We start from the raw sequence: 20,388 nt of genomic DNA, 5'->3' as shown, positions 1-20,388 counted from the left end.
AAAAAAAAAAAAAAAGTTCCCTTGGAGACTATTTCCCCTTTTACAAAATAGGATTGATATCCATTCCCTGCATTTTGTTTGTTTTGTGTTGCTAGGGATGGAACTCAGACAGGGTCTTACCTATGCAAGGCAGGTACTCTTGCACTGAGCTGTATCCCCAGCCCACGCATTCCCTACCTTTCACACGAGGATTGGTGAAGATGAACCGAAATGAGGAAAGGAAGGTTATAACATTTGAGTGTGGACTGAATAGAATTCCCTCGTTTAAACTGAGCACAGGAAGGATTTACGGTAGGAACACAGAAACTACATGTTGGATGAATTACTGATGCCGGAATAAAGACCTTACCTCTCCCTTCCTGCGTTGGCCCTTCTGTGTCGTGTAAACCCCACAGGCAGGCCAGCGGAGCCAGCCTTGTGGCCTGAGATAAGGTTTTGGCGCGCGTCTCCCCTATCGCTCCCTCAAGAGGCTGTGGGGATGCGAATGAGGCTGGCGCTGGCGGCGCGCTGTGCGAGAGGACACAGGATGGGCTCCAACTACCCGCGGAGTGTGCGCCGCTGCCTGCCCGCGTGCGTCTTGGGGGTGGAGGTAGTTCTCGTTCTCATCTTCGCCTTTTTTACCTCCTATGACCCTTCTCCAAAGGATCAGAAAATGGTCTTGGGCGCCTATCAAGGTGAGAGCTCCCTGGGGACGCCGTCCCAGAGCTACTGCGGGGGTGAGGGTGGGGGTGAGGGGGCAGGGGAGATCTGTGGTTCTCAAGGGCACCGCTGTTCCTTACCACAGAATTCCCGAGGAAAGGGATTTTCCCTCCTTCTTCCGGAGCTTGCACCAAGACCCAGCCAACAGTGCAGGCAGTCCTTTGGGAGACGCAGGGCATCACCTCTTCTGTGAAGCCTGCTTGAATTTGTCCGCGCTGGGCGAGGACCCTTCTCTCCGGTGTTCCCCAGATTCCCTGTGCCAAGTTGGTCTTAATAATCCTTTGCGTCTCTGCTTCTCCTTCCACTTCTCTCTTTATCTTCAAGCCATTTCCCTTTGCGGGTCGGGGGAGTTTCTCTTGCTCTTTTCTGTACTCCATTGCCCACTCTCCCCCGCCTTCTTCTCAGTTAGGAGCTGGGAAGTCTGCCTTCTGTGTGCAGATGTGAACCAGGACAATGGCTAAGAGGGAGTGTAGGATGGTGGTTATTTCAGGTACAGCTAAAAACATCCCCAGGCTGTGACAAGAACAACTATAGGGACTGGGGATTTAGCTCAGCGGCACAGCGCCTGCCTGGCAAGTGCAAAGTCATGAGTTCGATTCCTGGTACCAGAAGAAAAACAAACAAACAAGAACAACTATAACAAGACAGATGTCCGTAGTGGTGCGACTTTGCCACTTTTTTAAAAAATGGAGATGCGCCTCAACCATCTCAGTGGGCTGATCAGTTGCTTGTGATAGTGGCTAGGTCTCCTTAGGGGATATCCATGGAGTGAAAGTGCTGCCTTACCCTGATTGAGTGCTGGCTTGTTCCTCAGTGATGTGGACTGACTAGTTTTGGATGCCAAGGGAAGGAAGACATCCAGGAACCCCTGCAGAGGTGCTCAGGGCAGAAATGATACAGGGAGAGAATCCCACACCTCTTAACCACCTGGCTGTCAGTGCCAGACAAGCAAGATCTGGATCTAATTTTAATGCATTTCAATTTACTTTAATTCTTTTTAACCCAATACAGCCGGGTGTGGTGGCACACACTTGTAATCCCAACACTCGGGAGGCTGAGGCAGGAGGATTGTTGCGAGTTCAAGATGAACCTGGGCTACAAAGTGAGCTCAAGGACAGCCTGAACTGTACAGTGAGACCCTATCTCAAAAAGACAAAAAAAAATATTCAATACAGTATTCATTTCAATTCACTGTATTCTTTTGTTTCTTCTCTCAGTCATGTTTTACGTTCAGTGTAGAGTCCAGGCACATGATTCTTTTTGTTTGTTTGTTTGTTTTTTTTTTTGGTATCAGGAATCGAACTCAGGACCTAGCACTTGCCAGGCAGGCGCTGTGCCACTGAGCTATATCCCCGGCAGGCACATGACGACTAGAGCTGACATTTATTAAGCATTTACCCTCTGCCAGATCCTATTCCAAATGTTTCACAATGAGATCTCACAGCAACAGTGTAAGATAGGCTTCATTAGCACCTCTGTTTTTCACATCAGGAAACTAGAGATTTGCCCAAGGTCACTCAGCTAACAATAGAAGAGCCATCTTAGACATCTTGGTTTTCCTTTTTTTTTTTTTTTTTTCTTTTTGAGACAGGGTCTTACTATGCAGTTCAGGCTGACCTTGAGCTCACTTTGTAACCCAGGCTGGCCTCGAACTCACAATGAATCCTCCTGCCTCAGCCTCCCAAGTGCTGGGATTACAGGCATGCGCCACCACACCTGGCAAAGTTCCTGTGTTAACCTCAAATACTACTGCATTAATATCTTGTACATTAAGCTGGGCATCACCACTATAGGGCATGCCTATAGTTCAAGCAACTTGGGAGGCTAAGGCAGAAGCTCCCCGGAGCCCAGAAGTTCAGGGCCAACCTGGGCAACATAATGAGACCCCACCTAAAAAAAAAGAAAAGAATATACAGAACATTTTAATACATATAAATTAAAAAGTTTAAAGGAGATCAAAATGAAATATGTATTTTCAAACTACTAATCATGACAGTGCTGGTCAATCTCCAGCAGACTCCATTGTTACCACTGATGATAGTGGATGCAAATCCATTCCTCAGCGTCTTCTTGATCCTTTCAAATAGCCTTGGTTGACTTCTGGTCAGGTCTGACTGGGCTGACATTTTTTAACCTAGACTATGACTGGCAAAGGGTTTGCACAGGAGAAGCATGGCTCTCCCTTCTTCTTGTTTTATTTTGTTTTGTTTTTTGCCTTTTTGAGACAGGGTCTTGCTATGCAGTTCAGGCTGGCTTTGAGCTCACTTTGTAGCCCAGACTGGTCTCGAACTTGCAACGATCCTCCTGCCTCAGCCTCCCGAGTGCTGGAATTACAGGTGTGCGCCACCACGCCCAGCCCCTCTTCTTATTTTCACATGGCTGCCATTATTGTCCTGCCTCCACTCTGTATTTCTCTGAAGTTGTTTAAGACCTCTGTCTTTTTAGTGAAGGTAAGTTAAATCAAACTGAGGTAACTTAATATGTCAATCCAGTTCATGTAAATGACAACAAATTATTCAAGCCTGCCAATTCTAAGGAGACATTTTGGAGACAATCAGGAAATTTGAATATAGCACGAATATTGTATGAGGTACAGGAATAGTTGCTAATTCTGTTGGGCATGATGAAAGTGTAGTGGCTTTTTAAAGGCTCTATCAGTTACAGAAGCATATTGAAATTGCTCTATATCAAAGGTTTGCTTTGTGCCAGAGGAAAAATAAAAAGTAGAGAAAGATAATAAAAAGAAGTTTTGTTCTACAGTGGAAATGGGTACATGGGCCACTATGGTGTTTTCTCTATGTTTAAAATTTTTTGTAATAGTCAAATTAAAAAAAAAAACAACACTTGCCATTCATTGCTACATGAAGCCAGGCATGGTGGTACACGCCTGTAATCCCAGCAGTTGGGAGGCTGAGGCAGGAGGATTGAGGCCAGCCTGGGCTACAGAGTGAGCTCAAGGCCAGCCTGAACTGAGACCCTGTCTCAAAAAAAGACACCCCCAAAATCACTGCTACATGATAACTAGGAAGAAACAGTGATCCAATATCCCCCACTGCCATGCCCCGACCTTCAAAGCTAAGAGACTTGAGATTGGCATTCTGAACGAGTGAGTGCAGGGAAGTTTCTGGATAGATTTGAATATTAAATAATTCCGGAGTTGCAGACCTCACAAGCACCTTTAGAATAGCCCGGATCTGTAGTTCCCAAAGTGTGGTCCCTAGACCAGTTGCCTCTGCATCCCCTGGGAACTTATTGGAAATGCAGTTTAGGGTTAGGGTGACCGTTATGATTACCGGGAACTTATTGGGTCCAGATAGGGTCCAGCAATATGTGCTTTAAAGAGCCCTCTGAGTGACTCTTCTTTTTTTGGTACCAGGAATTGAACTCAGGACCTTGTGCTTGCCAGTGGGTACTCTACTATTGAGCTATATCCCTGGCCCCCTCTGCGTGATTTTAATGCACACAAAAGTGAGAACTACTGGAGCTAGACTGATTTACTTTAAATCAAGGTCCTGTGTTATAGACACCACCTGGTGCTGGCTCCACTCCTCAGAGGCAGGGGAAGGGATACAGGAAGACAAAGGAGTACTGGGGATGGTAGCATATGCCTGGCCTGGCCTGTAGTCCTAGCACTCGGGAGGCTGAGGGAGGAGGATTGCCGTGAGTTTGAGGCCAGCTTGGGCAACATGAGTTCAAGGCCAGCCTTAGCAACATAGTGAGTTCAAGGCCAGCCTGCACTACATAGTAAGACCATCTCAAAAAAAAAAAAAAAAAAAAAAAAAAAAAGGATTTCCAAAGGATGAGTAAATACTCCCACATCTCAACTTTGGGCTGCCCCTTTGGGAAACGAAATCTTTTTCTTTTCCCAGGCTGCTGCTGGGTGAGAGTGAGTGGGAATAGTGGGGGAGGAAGGCAGCATGGGGCTCCCTGGATGGTCTCCAGGCTGCGGAGGGCGCCAGTATGCAGTGGGGAGCTTAGGGTGCGGGCCCAGCTCAAAGCCTGGGGCTTCAGAGATCCTGGTGCTCAAATTTCTGTAGGCCAGGGGTGTGGCCAGAGTGGGTGGGGCAGATGTAGAATCCCTGCGGGCAGCAGGCCAGAGTGGGTAGCTGCTCCTGTGGATGGACGTGAAGGGCTGAACAGCAGTTATCCAAAAGAACTCTTTGCAAGTGAATATCTGACCTGGACAGGAGACTGTCTCACCCAAAGTCAGCTCCTAAGGGGCAGTAGTTCCTGACACTATCTACCCCAGGTTGGGCAAAGTGATTTGCACAAGCCGGCAATGCCCACAGCAATCCTCTGAGCAGTTGCTGTGTTTCATACCCACTGTACAAATCGGAAAGCTAGGACAGCGAAATACAGCCAGGCTGTGAAGCTTGACTCTCTAACTCAGAGGCCTCCACCCTCCTATTGCACTATATGTGCTGCATCACATAAGCCCAGAGAGTCAGAATTCGAATCCTCCTGCCACGATTTACCAGCTGTGGGGCCTGGGTGAGTATAGCAGCTCTCTATGCCTCCCTTGCTCCGCGTGTAAAACAGGGACAGTAGATGCACCCAGCGCACGAGCTGCTGTGGATAGAGGCTGTGAGTAGAGGTGCCCTCGGTGCTCCTGCTGTTCCCTTGGTGCTAACGATGGCCACCTCTCCCCGCTGCGCTCCCACGTTAGACCTTCTGACTCCAAGTCATGGGCCTTTCACGCACTTCTCCTGAACGCCTGGCTTAGACTGTGAAGTTCCTGTCTTGGCCCAGTCCTTGGGGGCCCCTACAGCCCCTGCAGTCCTTATCACCCCCAAACACCTTCCAGTCCCCTTGCTTATCAGACCAGAGGCCAGCAGCTGATGGGGCTGCAGAGCAGTGTGGGAGGCCGACGGCCAGGGAGTGAGGTGTGAGAAGAAAGCAGCTGGGCCTTAGAGCCCCAAGAGGCTGAGACCGGAAGTGAGAGGAGGCAGCAGGCAGGAAAAGAGGGGTCCTGAAACCAAATGTTGCTTACCGAACAGTTGGGTGCATGGGTTCAGTCGACAACTCCTAGAAACTGCTGCCCTAATCTCATCTTATTGCCTGGGGTGTGGTTCCTCCCACAGACACCATGGGGCCTTGGGAAGAAGGCCATGGGCTCCAACACCCAGCATCAGGGCAGCAGCTGGGCTCACAGAGGACTTCCTTACCCTCTTCACCATCCTCTGACTTTTTTTTGGTACCGGGAGTTGAACTCAGGACCTTGCACTTGCTAGGCAGGCGCTGTGCCACTGAGCGGTATCCCCAGCCCTATCCTCTGACTTTTTAACCTTTAGAGCCACCTCTGCCCTCGTCACTCTTTTCTCCCCACCCTTCCCTTCCCCTTCTTCAAAACATTCCAGAGCTGTAAGGGCCCAGAGAACATCAAGCCCAACTCCTATGGAAACTGAGGGCCGGAGAGGGCAAGAGACTTTGCCAATGTCCTTTACCACTGTGAGGTTTAAAAAAACAAAAAAAGCAAGAGCCAGGTGTGGTGACGCATGCCTATAATCCCAGCTCTTAGGAAACTGAGGTAGAAAGATTGCCGCAAGTTTGAGGCTAGGTGGGGCTACATAACAAGACTTTGTCTCAAAAACAAATAAACAAAAATAAAACAAAAAAGCTAGAGATAGCCTGGCCTGGTAGAAGGGCACTGTACCAGGAGCTCAGAGCTGGGTTCCACTGCAGGTGTTAGATGCGGGTGAGAAAAGCGTGGACTCTCTCTGGTCCTCTTTGGTAAAATGGGAGGAAAATGGAGGACTTTCCCTGCCCATGGAATCTTCAGTACATCTGGACCCTTTGCATGTGGCATTGCTACAAAATGGTAGATGAGTTTTGTTTAACTGGAGTGTCTCACAAAAGAGTGAATATGAGCCGGGCATGATGGCGCACATCTGTAGTCCCAGCACTTGGGAGGCTGAGGCAGGAGGATTGTTGTGAGTTTGAGACCAGCCTGGGGTATAAAGTGAGCTCAAGGCCAGCCTGAACTGCATAGAGAGACCCTGTCTCAAAAAGACAACAAAAAAAAAAAAGAGTGAATATGGATATCTGAACAGGGCTGTGTAGTTTCCAATGGGCCACAGGCCTCACCACTCCCAAATGTGCACTGCATACCCACATTTCCTTCATACCCACATTTCCTGCTTGACTCCTGTGGACATTTGAACAACCCCAAGAGGAACCCCTCTGCAGGGTGCCCTGCCCACCCTCAGCCCAGCTGCATTGGCAAGAGGATGCAAGCAGGAGATGAACAGTCCCTGCACCTCACCACCACCAGCCCCGTGCCAGGGGAGAAGGTGCAGAGAGCAAATCCTCCCTAATCCCCACTTCTCACCCACTCCCCAAGTCCTCAGATCGCATGGCAGGGAGGGGTATGTGCTTGTTGCCTGGGGGCCTCCTGTTTCCCAGTGTTGTCGGGTTGACTGGGGAACAGCGACACTCACACAGGTCCTGCGTGCCAGGCTCTGGGTGTGTGTATTCTTCAATGGATGTGACTTTGAGGGACCATGTTAATCAAGGAGCTGTCTGTGACTCTGGAGAGTTTCAGTAATAGGAGCTTTCTGGCTGTTAGCCGAGCTGGGCCTGGAGATCAGAGGCAGCAGGCAGGCAAGTTCGTAGGGAGGTGCTTATCATTATGATGATGAAGAGTGTTTTACCGAATGTCCTTCACATGCCGGGCCCTGCACCAAACACTTGACCAAAACAGTATTTTTAAGCTGGGTGTGGTGGTGCGCAGGAGGATCATCGCGAGTTTGAGACCAGCCTGGGCTGCAAAGTGAGCTCAAGGCCAGTCTGAACTGCATAGCGAGACACTGTCTCAAAAAGACAAAAACAAACAAACAAATAAATCAGTATTGTTATCAGCTCTCCCAGGCTCTCTGGTTAATTGCCCCTGTTTAGCTGATGAGGAAAGTAAAAAACATACAAGGCTACGAGGTGGAAACATACAAATAGATGATTTTAAAGGTCCAAAATGGCCACCTGTCAGCAGTTTAACAAAGTATAACCTAAAAGGAAATTACAGAATGGTGATCAAACAGAACTGTCTGAACTTGAGGTCCATGCTTTAAAAAGAAAGTTGTTTAATATCTATATACTAGTTGCAGAAAATTTAAACACTGACAAGAAAAGAAAGTAAAATTCTCTCAAATCCAGAGACAATATCTAAGAGAAGAAAAAAAAGGGGTTGGGGATATAGCTCAGCAGCACAGTGCCTACCTCGCAAGCGCAAGGTCGTAAATTTGATTCCTGGTACCAAAAAACACATACGTCTCTTGGAAGCCGGGCGTGGTGGCACATGCGTGTAATCCCAGCACTCGGGAGGCTGAGGCAGGAGGATCGTTGCAAGTTCGAGACCAGCCTGGGCTACAAAGTGAGCTCAAGGCCAGCCTGAACTGCATAGTGAGACCCTGTCTCAAAAAAAAGACAAAAACAAAACCAAAACAAAACAACAACAACAAAAAACTAAGACGTCTCTTGGGCATTCATATGAATGAAAATAATTGTTGCTTCTTGATAAAATGACCTTTACTCTTTTGAGCCACTATATGCTTTGTACCATTTGACTCTGGCAGCCTGATGAAGGGGTGTGATTAATTTTCCCATTCAACGGAGGCAAACAGGAGCAAGGCAGACGGAGAGAGTGTGGTAAAAGTAAAGCCTCAGGCCCCGCGAGACTATATAGGTTAGAATCCCGGCCCTAGCCATGCATGGTGGTGCATGCCTACAATCCCAGCACTCTGGGAGACTGAGACAGGAGGATCACAGGTTCTAACCCAGCCTGGGCAATTTAGCAATTGAACACAACCATATCTCAAAGTAAAAATGAAAAAAAAAAAAAAGAAAAGAAAGAAAGAAAGAACAGCTACAGGTACACTTCAGTGCGAAGGCCCTGGGTTCAATCTATGGTAACTCCCCGCCGCACATAGAAAAATACTGGCTCTACCAACTAGGCCAAGTTACTTAGTCCTCTATGCCTTAGTTTTCACATCTGTAAGATAGTGATGGTCACTGGACCTGCCTCAAAAGGTGATTGTGAGGACCTAGGAAGGTGGTCTGGGTAAAGTGATTAAAACACCGTCTGTGTATGGTACACGCTTAATGAAGCTAGGCTGTTATTAAAGCTCAGGAGGGTTGAATGTTAGATCAAGACCACACCACTAGTGCCCTCATCTGAATCCATGTTTGTTCATTAGTGAGCAGATGCTGCTAAGCATTTCTCAAAACCGGAGTCAAGCCAAAGTAGTGCTCTTCTTTCCCTTCTGCTGGGCTCTCCCTGCCATCAGGTATGACTTTTCCACTCGCCTGCCTCAGCAGTCCCTGCTCGGGCTCTGAGGCCAGGAAAAGTGAGGGCAACCCAGGTGACCCTGGTGTGTTCTGCTGGTCCACCAGATCCCTCACAACAAGTGGTGAAGGGCGAGAGCTGTTTTCTGCCAACAGGAGCTGTAGGCTGCCTCTGCCTCCTCCTTTCTCTGTGGCCTGGGCCAGGTCACTCAGCTGGTATGGCTTTATTTCCTCCACAGCATGACCAGGGGTTTGAACCTGATCCCCAGTCACAGTCCGCAATTACCTCTCCCGAGTGGCAACTACGTGTTAAGCACAGATCCCGATGCCCTGCATGGCGTTGTGCTTATTAATAACAATAATTGCTGCATTTCCTGAGCACTTGCAATGGGCCAGGCCTTGCCTGAAGTGCTTAGCCAGCATGATTAGCTCACCTCATTCTCACCTCAAGCCTCTGGTATGGGTGTGTTATCCTCATTGGTCAGGAGAAAAAAACGAGCCCCCAAGAGGCAAAGCGCCTTGACCGAGTACCTTGCATGACCTCGAATATCCCTCCCAGCGGCCGCTCTGTGAATTCTCATTTCATATTCCCTCTGTCTTGTCTGCTTCCTCCTGTTCTTCACCCTTCCTCTCCCGAGCAGTCCTCCAGGATTTTACCATCGCCGCGGCCCTTGGCTTGGGCTTCCTCACTTCCTATTGGCGGAGACATAGCTGGAGCAGCGTGGCCTTCAACCTCTTCATGCTGGCCCTTGGTGTGCAGTGGGCAGTCCTGCTGGATGGCTTCCTGAGCCAACCCTTCCCCAGGAAGGTGACCATCAACCTGTCCAGGTGAGCAATGGCAGTTGGGTTGCTTTGAGCCATTGAGGACATGGGGTCCATGAGGTTCCAAAAGAGTTGGGATTATCGTCCTCTCTTACTAGTACCTATGCCGTATAATATTTAGGACATGCTTGTTTTAAAAGATTATTCATTATTTTCTAATCGCCAAATTTAACTGGGCATCTCATATTTTATCTGACACTTCACCTGGAGGCTTCCAGGTCTCTGGCTCTCTCTACCTTTTTTCTTATTTTTTATTTGTTATTATTTTGGTAAAGCTATGCAATCAACATAGATTTGTATAAAGTTAAGAAAGAGCTGAGTGTAGTGGGTTATGCTTGTAATCCCAACTACTCCGGAGGCTGAGAGAGAGGATCTTGGTTTGAGGCCAGCCTGGGGAGCTTGGCAAGGCTCTGTCTCAAAATAGAAAGAGTTGCCAGACGTGGTGGCGCATGCCTGTAATCCCAGCACTTGGGAGGCTGAGGCAGGAGGATCACTGCAAGTTCGAGACCAGCCTGGGCTACAAGTGAGCTCAAGGCCAGCCTGAACTGCATAGCAAGACCCTGTTTCAAAAAGACAAAAAAACCCAAAACAAAACAAAAAATAAACTAGCTTTGGTCCATTTAGATGCTTTTATAGGTGATGCTACAAAGCAGCAAAACTAAACCACACCATGGTACTAGAAGTCAGAATAGCAGTTACCTGGGTAATGAGTGGGTACTGATTAGGAAGAGGTATGACGTGGCCTGTGGGGTCAGTAAATGTTCCCTGGGCTACTCTGAGTGATGATCATTCTGCACACTTTAGAAGGTATTAGCATTTGATAGGAGGAACTAAGTAATATTTCATCTTAAGAACTTTTATCCAACTTTGAATTTCTGTTCTGCCCAGACAGTGGTAATCCCCAAAGCCTCTGAAAAACTGCTATTGAACAGCTCTCTGTGAGCCAGGCACTGTACTATCAACCTCACAGATATTTTAACTCTTCCAGGTAGGGAATACTCAAATATAAGTAAGAAATATATTACTCAAATATATTACTCAAATATAAGTAAGAAAATGAAGGCTCAGAGAGGGAAAGGCACTTGACCAAAGTCACACAGCTAAGTGCTAGAGATACCTTTTAACTCTCTGTAACCTTTCCCACACACTTCAGAGTGGTCATGAAATGAAACACAGTCTCATCAGCTTCTCAGTGGCTGGCCTTGGGGGAACTCCTCACATTTTTCCTTTTTAAAACTTTTACAGCTAAGCCTTACAGGGGTTGAATAACCCCTGGTATTCACCTAGGAAGTGACAGAGGGGACGCTGGAGGAACTCTGCCAGTCGTGGCCTGGCTTGGTGTTCTGAGGCCTTGGTGTAAGGTCACACAAGCCGGCCGGCCACGCAGGAGGCGCAGCAGGGCTGCTCCCTCCTGACGCGCACAAGGACCTGTTGGCTTCTGACTCAGTCTGGGGAAACAAGAAGGCGCCCCTAGCAGTCCCAGCGAGCTCCCCTGCCCCACCCTGGCCACCTGGGTCCTCCCGGCTGTGACAACCCCCTCCCGGTGACTTTCCAGACTTAAACAATGGTCTCCCTCTTGACTGACAGGCTGGGCCGATGGGTGGCACCCAGGCCTCGTCTCTTCCTGGCTCACTCGAAACTGTGCCACTTGACCTGGCACGGAATTGCCTCTGCCTCGAGTTCCTGCGGGCCAGGCGTCTCTCTGACAGAGCTTTGTCCTTGTGTCCTCACAACGGAAGAATTTAGTAAATGATTATTGAAACAAAAAGTGAAAGCCAGAGGCACTCTAAGTGAATTTTATTTTATTTTATTTATTTTTTTGCAGGCTGGGGAATTAGCTGAGGCCTTACACATGCTAGGCCAGCACTGCACTAGAGAGCTGCAGCCTCCGCCCCGAGCGATAATTTTAAATTTGATTTTGAAAAGTTCCAGAGGGCTCTGTCTAGACAAAGGTAGCAGTAACCGACCCCCCCATTGCACTTAACATGTAGTGACTCGTTTTGCCCTTACAACAGCTCCAGAGGCATCACTCCACCTCCTAGGCACTGAGGCACAGAGTGGTTAAGTAATTTACCCAAGATCACACAGCCGGGAACTGGCTGAGTCACACCTTCATCGCTGGCAGTCTGTGTTCCTATCCACCGTACCTCACAGTCTCCACACCTGCCTGTCACCACCAGCCCCTGCGGTGTGACATAGCACTTTAACTCAGGTCCTTTAGAGCTAAGCTTTTGCCGATGGAGTGAGCACGCCCTTAAGAGACACAGCCTGTGCGACTTGATGAGCTGTGGAAATAACCCTTATTCTGAGTAACTCCTGGTCCCTGCGAGACCTGTCCCCACGCCCTCTGCCCTTTCTGACCTTCCCCCAGAAGTCCTTGAGTTTGACACAGGGACTGTTTGGGCAACAAACACCAGGGAGACTGTGTCTCAATGTCAGAGCACAGGGCTGGGATCAAGGCCAACTGAGTTCGAACCTCTCGTTTGTCGTCAGCTGGCAGCGTGGTCATACCCACACTGTCAATTTTTCTTTCTTTTTTTTTTTGTCTTTTTGAGACAGGGTCTCCCTATGCAGTTCAGGGTGGCCTTGAGCTCACTTTGTAGCCCGGGCTTGTCTTGAACTCGCAATAATCCTCCTGCCTCAGCCTCCCAAGTGCTGGGATTACAGGCATGCGCCACCATGTCCGGCCCTGTCAGTTTTTCTGGATTCAGCTTTTTCTTCTGCAAAAGTGGGTGCTGCGTGGTAACCCTGCACCGCTTCACAGAGGGTTTCTTAGAGCTTCAGCATTTGAGTGAGGTGCTGTACTTACAAGCCTGTTGTATGTGGCTTTGGTCATAGGTACTGTGGCCGTCACAGCAGCATCGTGAACTCCCAGATGCTCAAGGGGAAGTGGAGTGTCCAGCACAGGGCCACCTCCTCAGGGAAGTCCGATGAGTCCAGTTGGCACCTCTGTCTCATTCCAGGGAACCCCTGCAGCCTTGTGACAGCACAGACATTCTGACTTAACAGGCTATGGCAGAGAAGCCCTAGCTCCCCAGATGTCAGCCAGAAAGGGTTTTCTCAGCCAGGTGTACTGGTGCACACCTGCAATAGCACTTGGGAGGCTGAGGCAGCAGGGTCACTAGTTCAGAGCCAACCTGAGCTACACAGCAATTTTAAAGCCACTGTGGACTACATAGCAAGACCCTGTCTCAAAAGAAAAAAGAAAAATAAATAAAAGGTTTTCTCGCACTGAATCCCCTGAATCCCCACACTGAAAACGCTCCATGCTCATGTGTCAGGGGAAGAAAGGGACCAGTGATAGTGTTCGCGATGACAGCTTCTATTCATGACGGGCTCGTCATGCCTGTTTTGGTACTAAATACACATATTCAGAGACTGTTCCTTCGAATCCCCACCCACCACCATGAGATAAGCAGGCTTATCGTTCTTGTTTTGCAGAAGGAGAAACAGGCATGGTGAGATTAAATAGCTGCTCAGGGGGCAGAGCCGGGAGAGGAAGGCAGGCTTGTACTTTTCCAAACCTGTCTCCCTCCAGCACCAGGAGAGGGAGGGAAGGTGAGGCGCCCAGCGAGCCAGTGGCAGGCAGGCTGGCAGGTACAGAGCGCCCTCTACTGAGCACTGTGAGCAGTGAGGACAGATAACAAGGGCAGTGGACCGAGTCTCGGGTGTCAGACCCCAGGAGACCTTACCTCCCTGACGAATGTGTGAAAGCCTCGGTGCGGCCTCAGTAGGATGAGTGTGTGCAAAGCTGTATCTCAGAGCACAGACGCCACCCTGGTATGGGACAGAGTGAAGGCTACTCAGGACTGCAGAACAGCCCTCCTAGGGGTAGAAACCCAGTCCTTTTGTCCTTCGGGCCTTCAGCAGGGCCAGGTAGAAGATGTTGGTGGGAGGAGCAAGTGAATGAATGAAAGGCGTCCTATCTCCTGGTCACCTGGCTCTCCTTCTCTCTGCCAGTATCCGGCTGGCCACCATGAGCGCCATGTCAGTGCTGATCTCGGCGGGCACCATTCTGGGGAGGGCCAACTTGGTGCAGCTGTCAGTGATGGTGCTGGTGGAGGTGACAGCCTTTGGTGCCATGAGACTGACCTACAAGCAAGTCTTCAATGTAAGTCGTGGGAGACTTGGAGGGGGGACGTGGAGAGGAGGGGTGAGAAGCAGGGAGAGTGGGTGCCCACTGCTTCCTTTGGGTGAAGATTTAGGGTTATAAAAACAAAGACAAACCGGGCGTGGTGGTGCGCACCTGTAATCCCAGCACTCGGGAGGCTGAGGCAGGAGGATCATTGTGAGTTCGAGACCAGCCTGGGCTACAAAGTGAGCTCAAGGCCAGCCTGAGCTGCATAGTGAGATCCTGTCTCAAAAAGACAAAAAAGAAAAGAAAAGGAAAAAAAAAGAAGACAGAGGCATGAGACAGGAGGATCATAGTGAGCTCAAGGCCAGCCTGGTCTACATAGTGAGACTCTTGTCTCAAGACGAAACAAAGACAGGTCCAAATGGGGTTGGGAAAAGGTAGTCTATGCTGAATATTGATTCTCACTTCCAAAATATGAGCCTATGGGACTGTGCTAGTCACAAGGTAATTATGGTGTGTATAAACAGCATGAAAAGGATGAGTTCCCAGAGCCCCATTGGCAGTGGTGCCAGCAAGTTGCTTAGAGCATCTTCTTTTATTTTTTTATTTTGCTTTTGCCTTTTTTTTTTTTTTTTTTTTTGAGACAAGGTCTCACTATGCCGTTCAGGCTGGCCTTGAGCTCACTTTGTAGCCCAGGCTGGTCTCGAACTCACAACGATCCTCCTGCCTCAGCCTCCCGAGTGCTGGGTTTACAGGCGTGTGCCACCAAGCCTGGCTGGACATCTTCTTTTAAACCAGTCTCTGTGTGTCAGTAGTGACTTCTGTGATCTTCAGTGGAAGATACAGTCAAAAGACTAAGCTTGAATGGGCTTGGTGGCAGATCCCAGTTATTCAGGCTAAGGCAGGAGGATTCCAAGTCTGAGCCCAGCCTGGGGATTTAGCAAAATCCTGTCTCCAACTCACACAGCAGGATCGCAGCAGAGCCCATTCGAGATCACAGTACCCTATCCTGCCTTAGGAGAAAGAGCACTGGAGTTGGTATTAAAGACTGAGGTTTGAGGCTGGGGAATGAGGTCAGCGGCACAGCACCTGCCCAGTAAATGCAAGGTCGTGAGTTCAATTCCCAGTACCGGGGGAAAAACAAAAACAAAAACAAAGACTGAGGTTTGTATCCTAGCTCTGTCCCCCACAGAGTCCCTGAGGGGGCATTGTAACTTCTTGGAGCCTCAACCTTTTCATCTGAGGTAACATTAGGACCTCACAGGGTTTGGGGAAGTAATTTGATTAATTCAGTGAGATGATGCCTGCATTCAAACTGAACAAGGCATGAGGCCTCTGCTATTAACTGACACCCCGAATAAGGACTTTGGATTTTACCATGAAAAATCCAAGCTTTGGGGTTTTGAGCAGAGGAGAGATGTGCTGTGATGTCACGTGATCTGCAGTTTAAAAAGAAATATGCTGGCTGCTGGGGGAGAGGGAAGGAAGGGTGAGGTATTGGAGACTTGAGACTGGGCACTGAATGAGCCACACTTGGGTGGGATGTCAGCTGGGGGCTGGGGGAAGTGGCTAGGTTCTGTGTTTTGAAGGCAAGATCAACAGATTTGCCAGTAGATTTCACAAGGGGAGTGAGAGAAAGAAAAAGGTCAAAAAAGACTCCAAGGTTTTGATGGGGAGCAACTGTATGGATGGTAGTGCTGCTTACTGAGGTAGAGCGTTTGGGGGCAGACTACAAAGTGTGATCAGAAAGTATTAGTGCTTTGTTTTTGTTTTATTTATTTATTATTTTTGGTACGGGGAATTGAACTCAGGACCTTATGCTTGCCAGGCAGGTGCTTATGCCACTGAGCAATATTGCCAGCCCCAAGATTGGAAAGTACAATGAATGTTTAAGTTTTTAAAAATTCAGTGCCACCTGGGTGTGATGGTGCATGCCTGTAATCCCAGCACTCAGGAGGCTGAGGCAGAAGGATTGTTGCAAGTTCGAGGCCAGCCTGGGCTACAAAGTGAGCTCAAGGCCAGCCTGAAATGCATAGCGAGACTCTGTCTCAAAAAGACAAAAAAAAAAAAAAAAAAAAAATTCAATGCCACTAGTCCCCCTCAAATTACTCCTCCTCACATCACACTTATCCTGTTGTTCTGCCGCCTTCCAAAGTGGCTCCGGAAGTCCTTTACTGTATCTTTAGTTGCACTGCCATGGCTGTCTTGATGACCTGAATCAATTCAAAATGTTGGCCTTTGGGTTTTGTTTTTTTTTTTTTTGTCTTTCTGATACAGGCAATTTAGGCTGGTCTTGAACTCACTTTGCAGCCCAGGCTGGTCTCAAACTCATAGCAATCCTCCCGCCTTTAGCCTCCCGAGTGCTGGGATTACAGGCGTGCGCCACCACACCCAGCTAAAATGTTGACCTTTATTGTCATTGTGACTTTGGGAAAGAGCCAGAAGTCACATGTTGCCAGATCCAGTTAACGACAGGGGTGAGGACACATTCACGTTTTTTACCATCCTACCTTTCTAGTGGGTGGCACTAGGCAGCTGCATTCACGGTATTTTTTTATCACGCCTCCTAACGACACTCAGAAACAGTGGGATAAGTGTGTTCAAAGTGGGGAGGGAGTATTTTGAGGAGGAATTAATGACAATGTAATTTTTACTATAATAATTTTTAAAATTTATATATTCACTATATGTTTCAATCCCACCTTATAGAGCTGGGAGGAAAAATCCAGGAGTCAGTTTTGAATATGGAGTGTTTGGGGTCCCGATGGGTACTGATTGACCATCACCTCCGTGGAGACACTAAAGGGAAGGTCCAAATTTGAGGCTTAGTGGAAAGACAGGGCTGGGCGATACAGTGGGAGTTTTTCAGGCAAGGATGGTGTTCGAAACCATGCAACTGGAGAAGATCACCCAGGGAGTGAAGGTAAAGAGAGGTATGCAGAGGTCTGGACACCAAAGTCTACAGCACTACAAAATTGTAGATGAGGTTGGGCGTGGTGGCACACACCTGTAATCCCAGCACTCAGGAGGCTGAGGCAGGAGGATCGGTGTGAGTTCGAGGCCAGCCTGGGCTACAAAGTGAGCTCAAGTCCAGCCTCAACTGCATAGCGAGACCCTGTCTCAAAAAGACCAAAAAGAAAAAAGAAAAAAACCCACGAAACTTTGAGTTAGAGAAAGGGGGGAAGTTTCTAGGCCTGATGCCTTTGAGAGGGGAGGGAGGGCAGAGGTTGGGTGGGCTGGTGGGATCAGTGGCGGGCATCACAGGTCCATCCTCTTGCAGGGAAAAGATTCCCCACTTAAGCCTTGTATTTTCTTGGAGAAACACAAGGCTGAGTCGGGAGCCTTAGCGAGGGCCGAGGGGGTGAGAAATGGAAAACAGTAGCAGTGGAAGAGAGTGAGCAGACCGGAGAGGCACAGTGGGCTGCAGGCTGGCATCGGGCCTCCTGGGGCTTGAGGTCATGTAGATGCAGGATGTACACCAGCACCCAGGAAGAAGCAGAGGGGTGAATGTGCCCAGCCTGGGGCATTGCTGTTGCAGAGACCCAAGGGGCTGTCTGTGAGGGGGAAGATCTAACAGCGAGCCATGGAATCAGAAGGAGTGGGAATGCGACAATGGACGGTAAGAATGGGAACTTCCTTCCGATTCTGTGTCAGTTATCCTGGTTCACATCTCGGCTCAACCTGCAACAGCTGAGTCGACTCAGGCACCTTAGTTAACCTCTCTGTACTTCAATTTCCTATCAGCAGAATGGAGATAATAATGATATCCATACATAGATCTGTCATGAGGATTCAATAGGTGGATAAAGCATTGGAGGCAGTGCCCAGCACGGGGTGCATGCCATGCAAGTGCCACGTTTTCCACCCTTTGCGTGAACATCAGGCTCAGTTGATTGGTGTTGAAGTGGGGACACAAGGAAGTGAGCTGGACAGATAGGACCTGGCGCTTGTTACCTGGTGGTATTTTGGAGGTGGCCCATTTACTGGTATGACAGGTCTAAGGTTTGATGACAGATGTTGGTGGTAGAACTATAATGTAGGAGAGAGGATCAAGGAACAGGGAGGGACGGGGCTGGACAGACCAACAGCAGGCCTCAGAAAAGCGATGGAGAGAGGCCGAGGGCAGCTGCTGACATCTTTGAAACCAAGAAGCAGCCAGGTCAGTGCAGTCAGGGCAGCTGTGATGGTGGGTTCTTCAAGGTGCCTGGAGATACTCGGAGAGATGATAAGAGATCTGTATATTGGGCTTTCCTTTAGCCTCTAAATATTTCCTAGAAACTGTCATTCGCTTATATAAGCATTATTCATTTAAAAAATGAAGAAATTAACAATGAGACAATATTATTACCATATTCAAATTCCACTTGCTGTTCTAATAATGTCCTGTCTGGCAGGATTCTGGTCCTGAGTAACCCTTTGCATTAATTTTCAAGTCTTTAAACTCCACCCATCTGGACCAGTTTGTTAGCTCTCTTATCTTTCACGGCCTTGACAGCTTTTGAAATTACAAGCCAGATGTCTTGTAGCATGCGGTCTTGTCTACCATTGCCTCATGCTTAGATCAAGGATGTCTATTTGGGGCAGGAATTCCACAAAAGTAGTGCATGTCCTTCTAGTACAGTACATCCCGTCAGGAGACATGTTGTCACTTTGTCTCCTGACTGAGCATAACTTAATCACTTGGTTAGGGTGACTCTGCCAGGATCTTTCTGTTATAAAGTTTTTATTTTCCCTTTTGTGATTAATCAAAATCTTGTGGGAAGATAACTTCCTAAAATATCTTATTTCTCATCAAACTTTCACCCACTGGTTTAGCATCCATTGATTTTTGCTCAAATCAATCAGTATTATGACTGTAGCCAGTATCGATTTTCAAATTCTGTCTTCCCTTTTGTAACCATTAGCTGGCATTCTTCTGGAAGGAAGAGCTTTCTCTTCTCCGTTCCTTCATTCATCTCTTTGTTTATTTATATCACCATAGGCTCATAGATTCATGTAGGCACACTTTCCTTTTCTGCTTTTCTCTCTGCTTTTTGTTTTGTTTTATTTTGTTTTTTGTTTTTTCTGGTACCAGGGATCAAACTCATGACCTCACACTTGCCAGGCAGGAGCCGTGCTGCTGAGCTAAATCCCCAGCCCCTCTCTCTGCTTAATATGAGGATTTATTACAACTTCTTGATTCCTGGGAAGAAAATATCACTGGGGCTTTCTTAGGCAGAATGAGAGGAATTTAGTGTAAGGACCCCCAAGGTCCTTGAGGCTAGATGCAGGGAGAGGCTGGACTGGTATGAGTAGCCTTTAAGATCCCAGGTAGATCCTGCTCTCCCCCTTTTGGCTGTATTCCTCTCTGTATATGAACTTTGTCTTTAGTGAAAGATATTTCCTCTCTATCCCCACACTTCTATTTGTTCTTTCATTTCTAGATCCCACATCCTGCAGAAACGACAGTCTTCTCTCTCAGTTTCCATTCTAGAATCCATTCTATGGAGAGGGAATTGATTAGTCCACTAGGTGGTTCATCTCCTGGGTCCAAGAGCTGAGACTGGCATAGGAGATGTCCACACAGTAGGACATGGTTAGCTGTTAAGAAGGGGGTTCAAGGCCAGCTGGGTAGCTAAGCAATTTAGTGAGCTCCTGTCTCAAAATAAAAATTAAAACAGACTGGGAACGTATCTCAGTGTGAAGGTCCTGGGTTCAATCCCCACTACTGAAAGAATGGGAGAAATGGGTGTGATGGCACATGCCTAGAATCCCAACATTGGGAGGCTGAGGCAGGAGGACTGCTATGAGTTCAAAGCCAGCCTGGGCTGGCCCTTGGCCTCTTGGTGGAGCTCATGGAGCTTTTTAAAAGTGCATTTTCAGTTGTCACAGGGGAACTGCATAGATTGCATCTCTCCACAGGATCAAGGGCTCCTTACAAGCATTATTCAGCCATTTCACAAATATTTATTAAGTACCTATTGTGTATCAGGAACTCTTGTGGCAGTGCCAATTTAAACTCTCATGGAACTCCCATTCCAGAAGGAAAGTTGCTGGTAAACAATAAAAAAGGCAAGGGTTTGGCATGTAGATAGTGACAAATACTATAGAGAAAAAATACAATGGAGAAAAGACATAGGAAAAGTTGGGGGAGGTGATGAGATGTTAGATACAGCAGGCAGGGAAGGATTCAGCTAGTAAATAATTTTTGAGGACAGACTTGAAGGACAAATGCACACCCCACAAGGTATCTAAGGGCAGGAACAGCCCATGGCAGGGTGAGGGAGCAGATTGCATCTGCCCAGAGGAGTACTTTATTGCCAGTGCTGTTTAAATGTGTTGGCAATTTATAAGCATCACCCCAGGAATTAAACTAATAAAAGAAACTGGGCATGTTGGTGCACACCTGTAATCCCAGCACTTGGGAGGCTGAGGCAGGAGGATTGTTGTGAGTTGCCTGGGCTACCAAGTGAGTTCACAGCCAGCCTGAACTGCATAGCAAGACCCTGTCTTAAAAAGACAAAAAAAAAAAAAAA

At 48.1% G+C, this 20,388-nt stretch overlaps 1 protein-coding gene across 2 annotated transcripts in view; it reads left to right on the top strand.

The window, feature by feature from the left end:
* The first annotated feature begins 485 nt into the window (after nt 1–485).
* The window catches only part of Rhce (Rh blood group, CcEe antigens), a 43,293-nt gene continuing 23,390 nt past the window's right edge, over nt 486–20,388 (top strand). For both annotated transcript variants that reach the window (XM_005394822.1, XM_013519668.1), the window contains exons 1-3: nt 486–674; nt 9,618–9,804; nt 13,759–13,909. In XM_005394822.1, coding sequence (XP_005394879.1) covers nt 527–674; nt 9,618–9,804; nt 13,759–13,909 — 486 coding nt within the window. In that variant the 5' untranslated portion in view covers nt 486–526. The remainder of the gene's footprint in view (nt 675–9,617; nt 9,805–13,758; nt 13,910–20,388) is intronic.

This window comes from Chinchilla lanigera, unplaced genomic scaffold, assembly GCF_000276665.1.
Source record: "Chinchilla lanigera isolate Chin_1 unplaced genomic scaffold, ChiLan1.0 scaffold00051, whole genome shotgun sequence".
Taxonomy (NCBI): Eukaryota; Metazoa; Chordata; class Mammalia; order Rodentia; family Chinchillidae; genus Chinchilla; species Chinchilla lanigera.
Note: the sequence above shows the minus strand (reverse complement) of the source record. Positions and strands in the feature narration are given on the sequence as shown.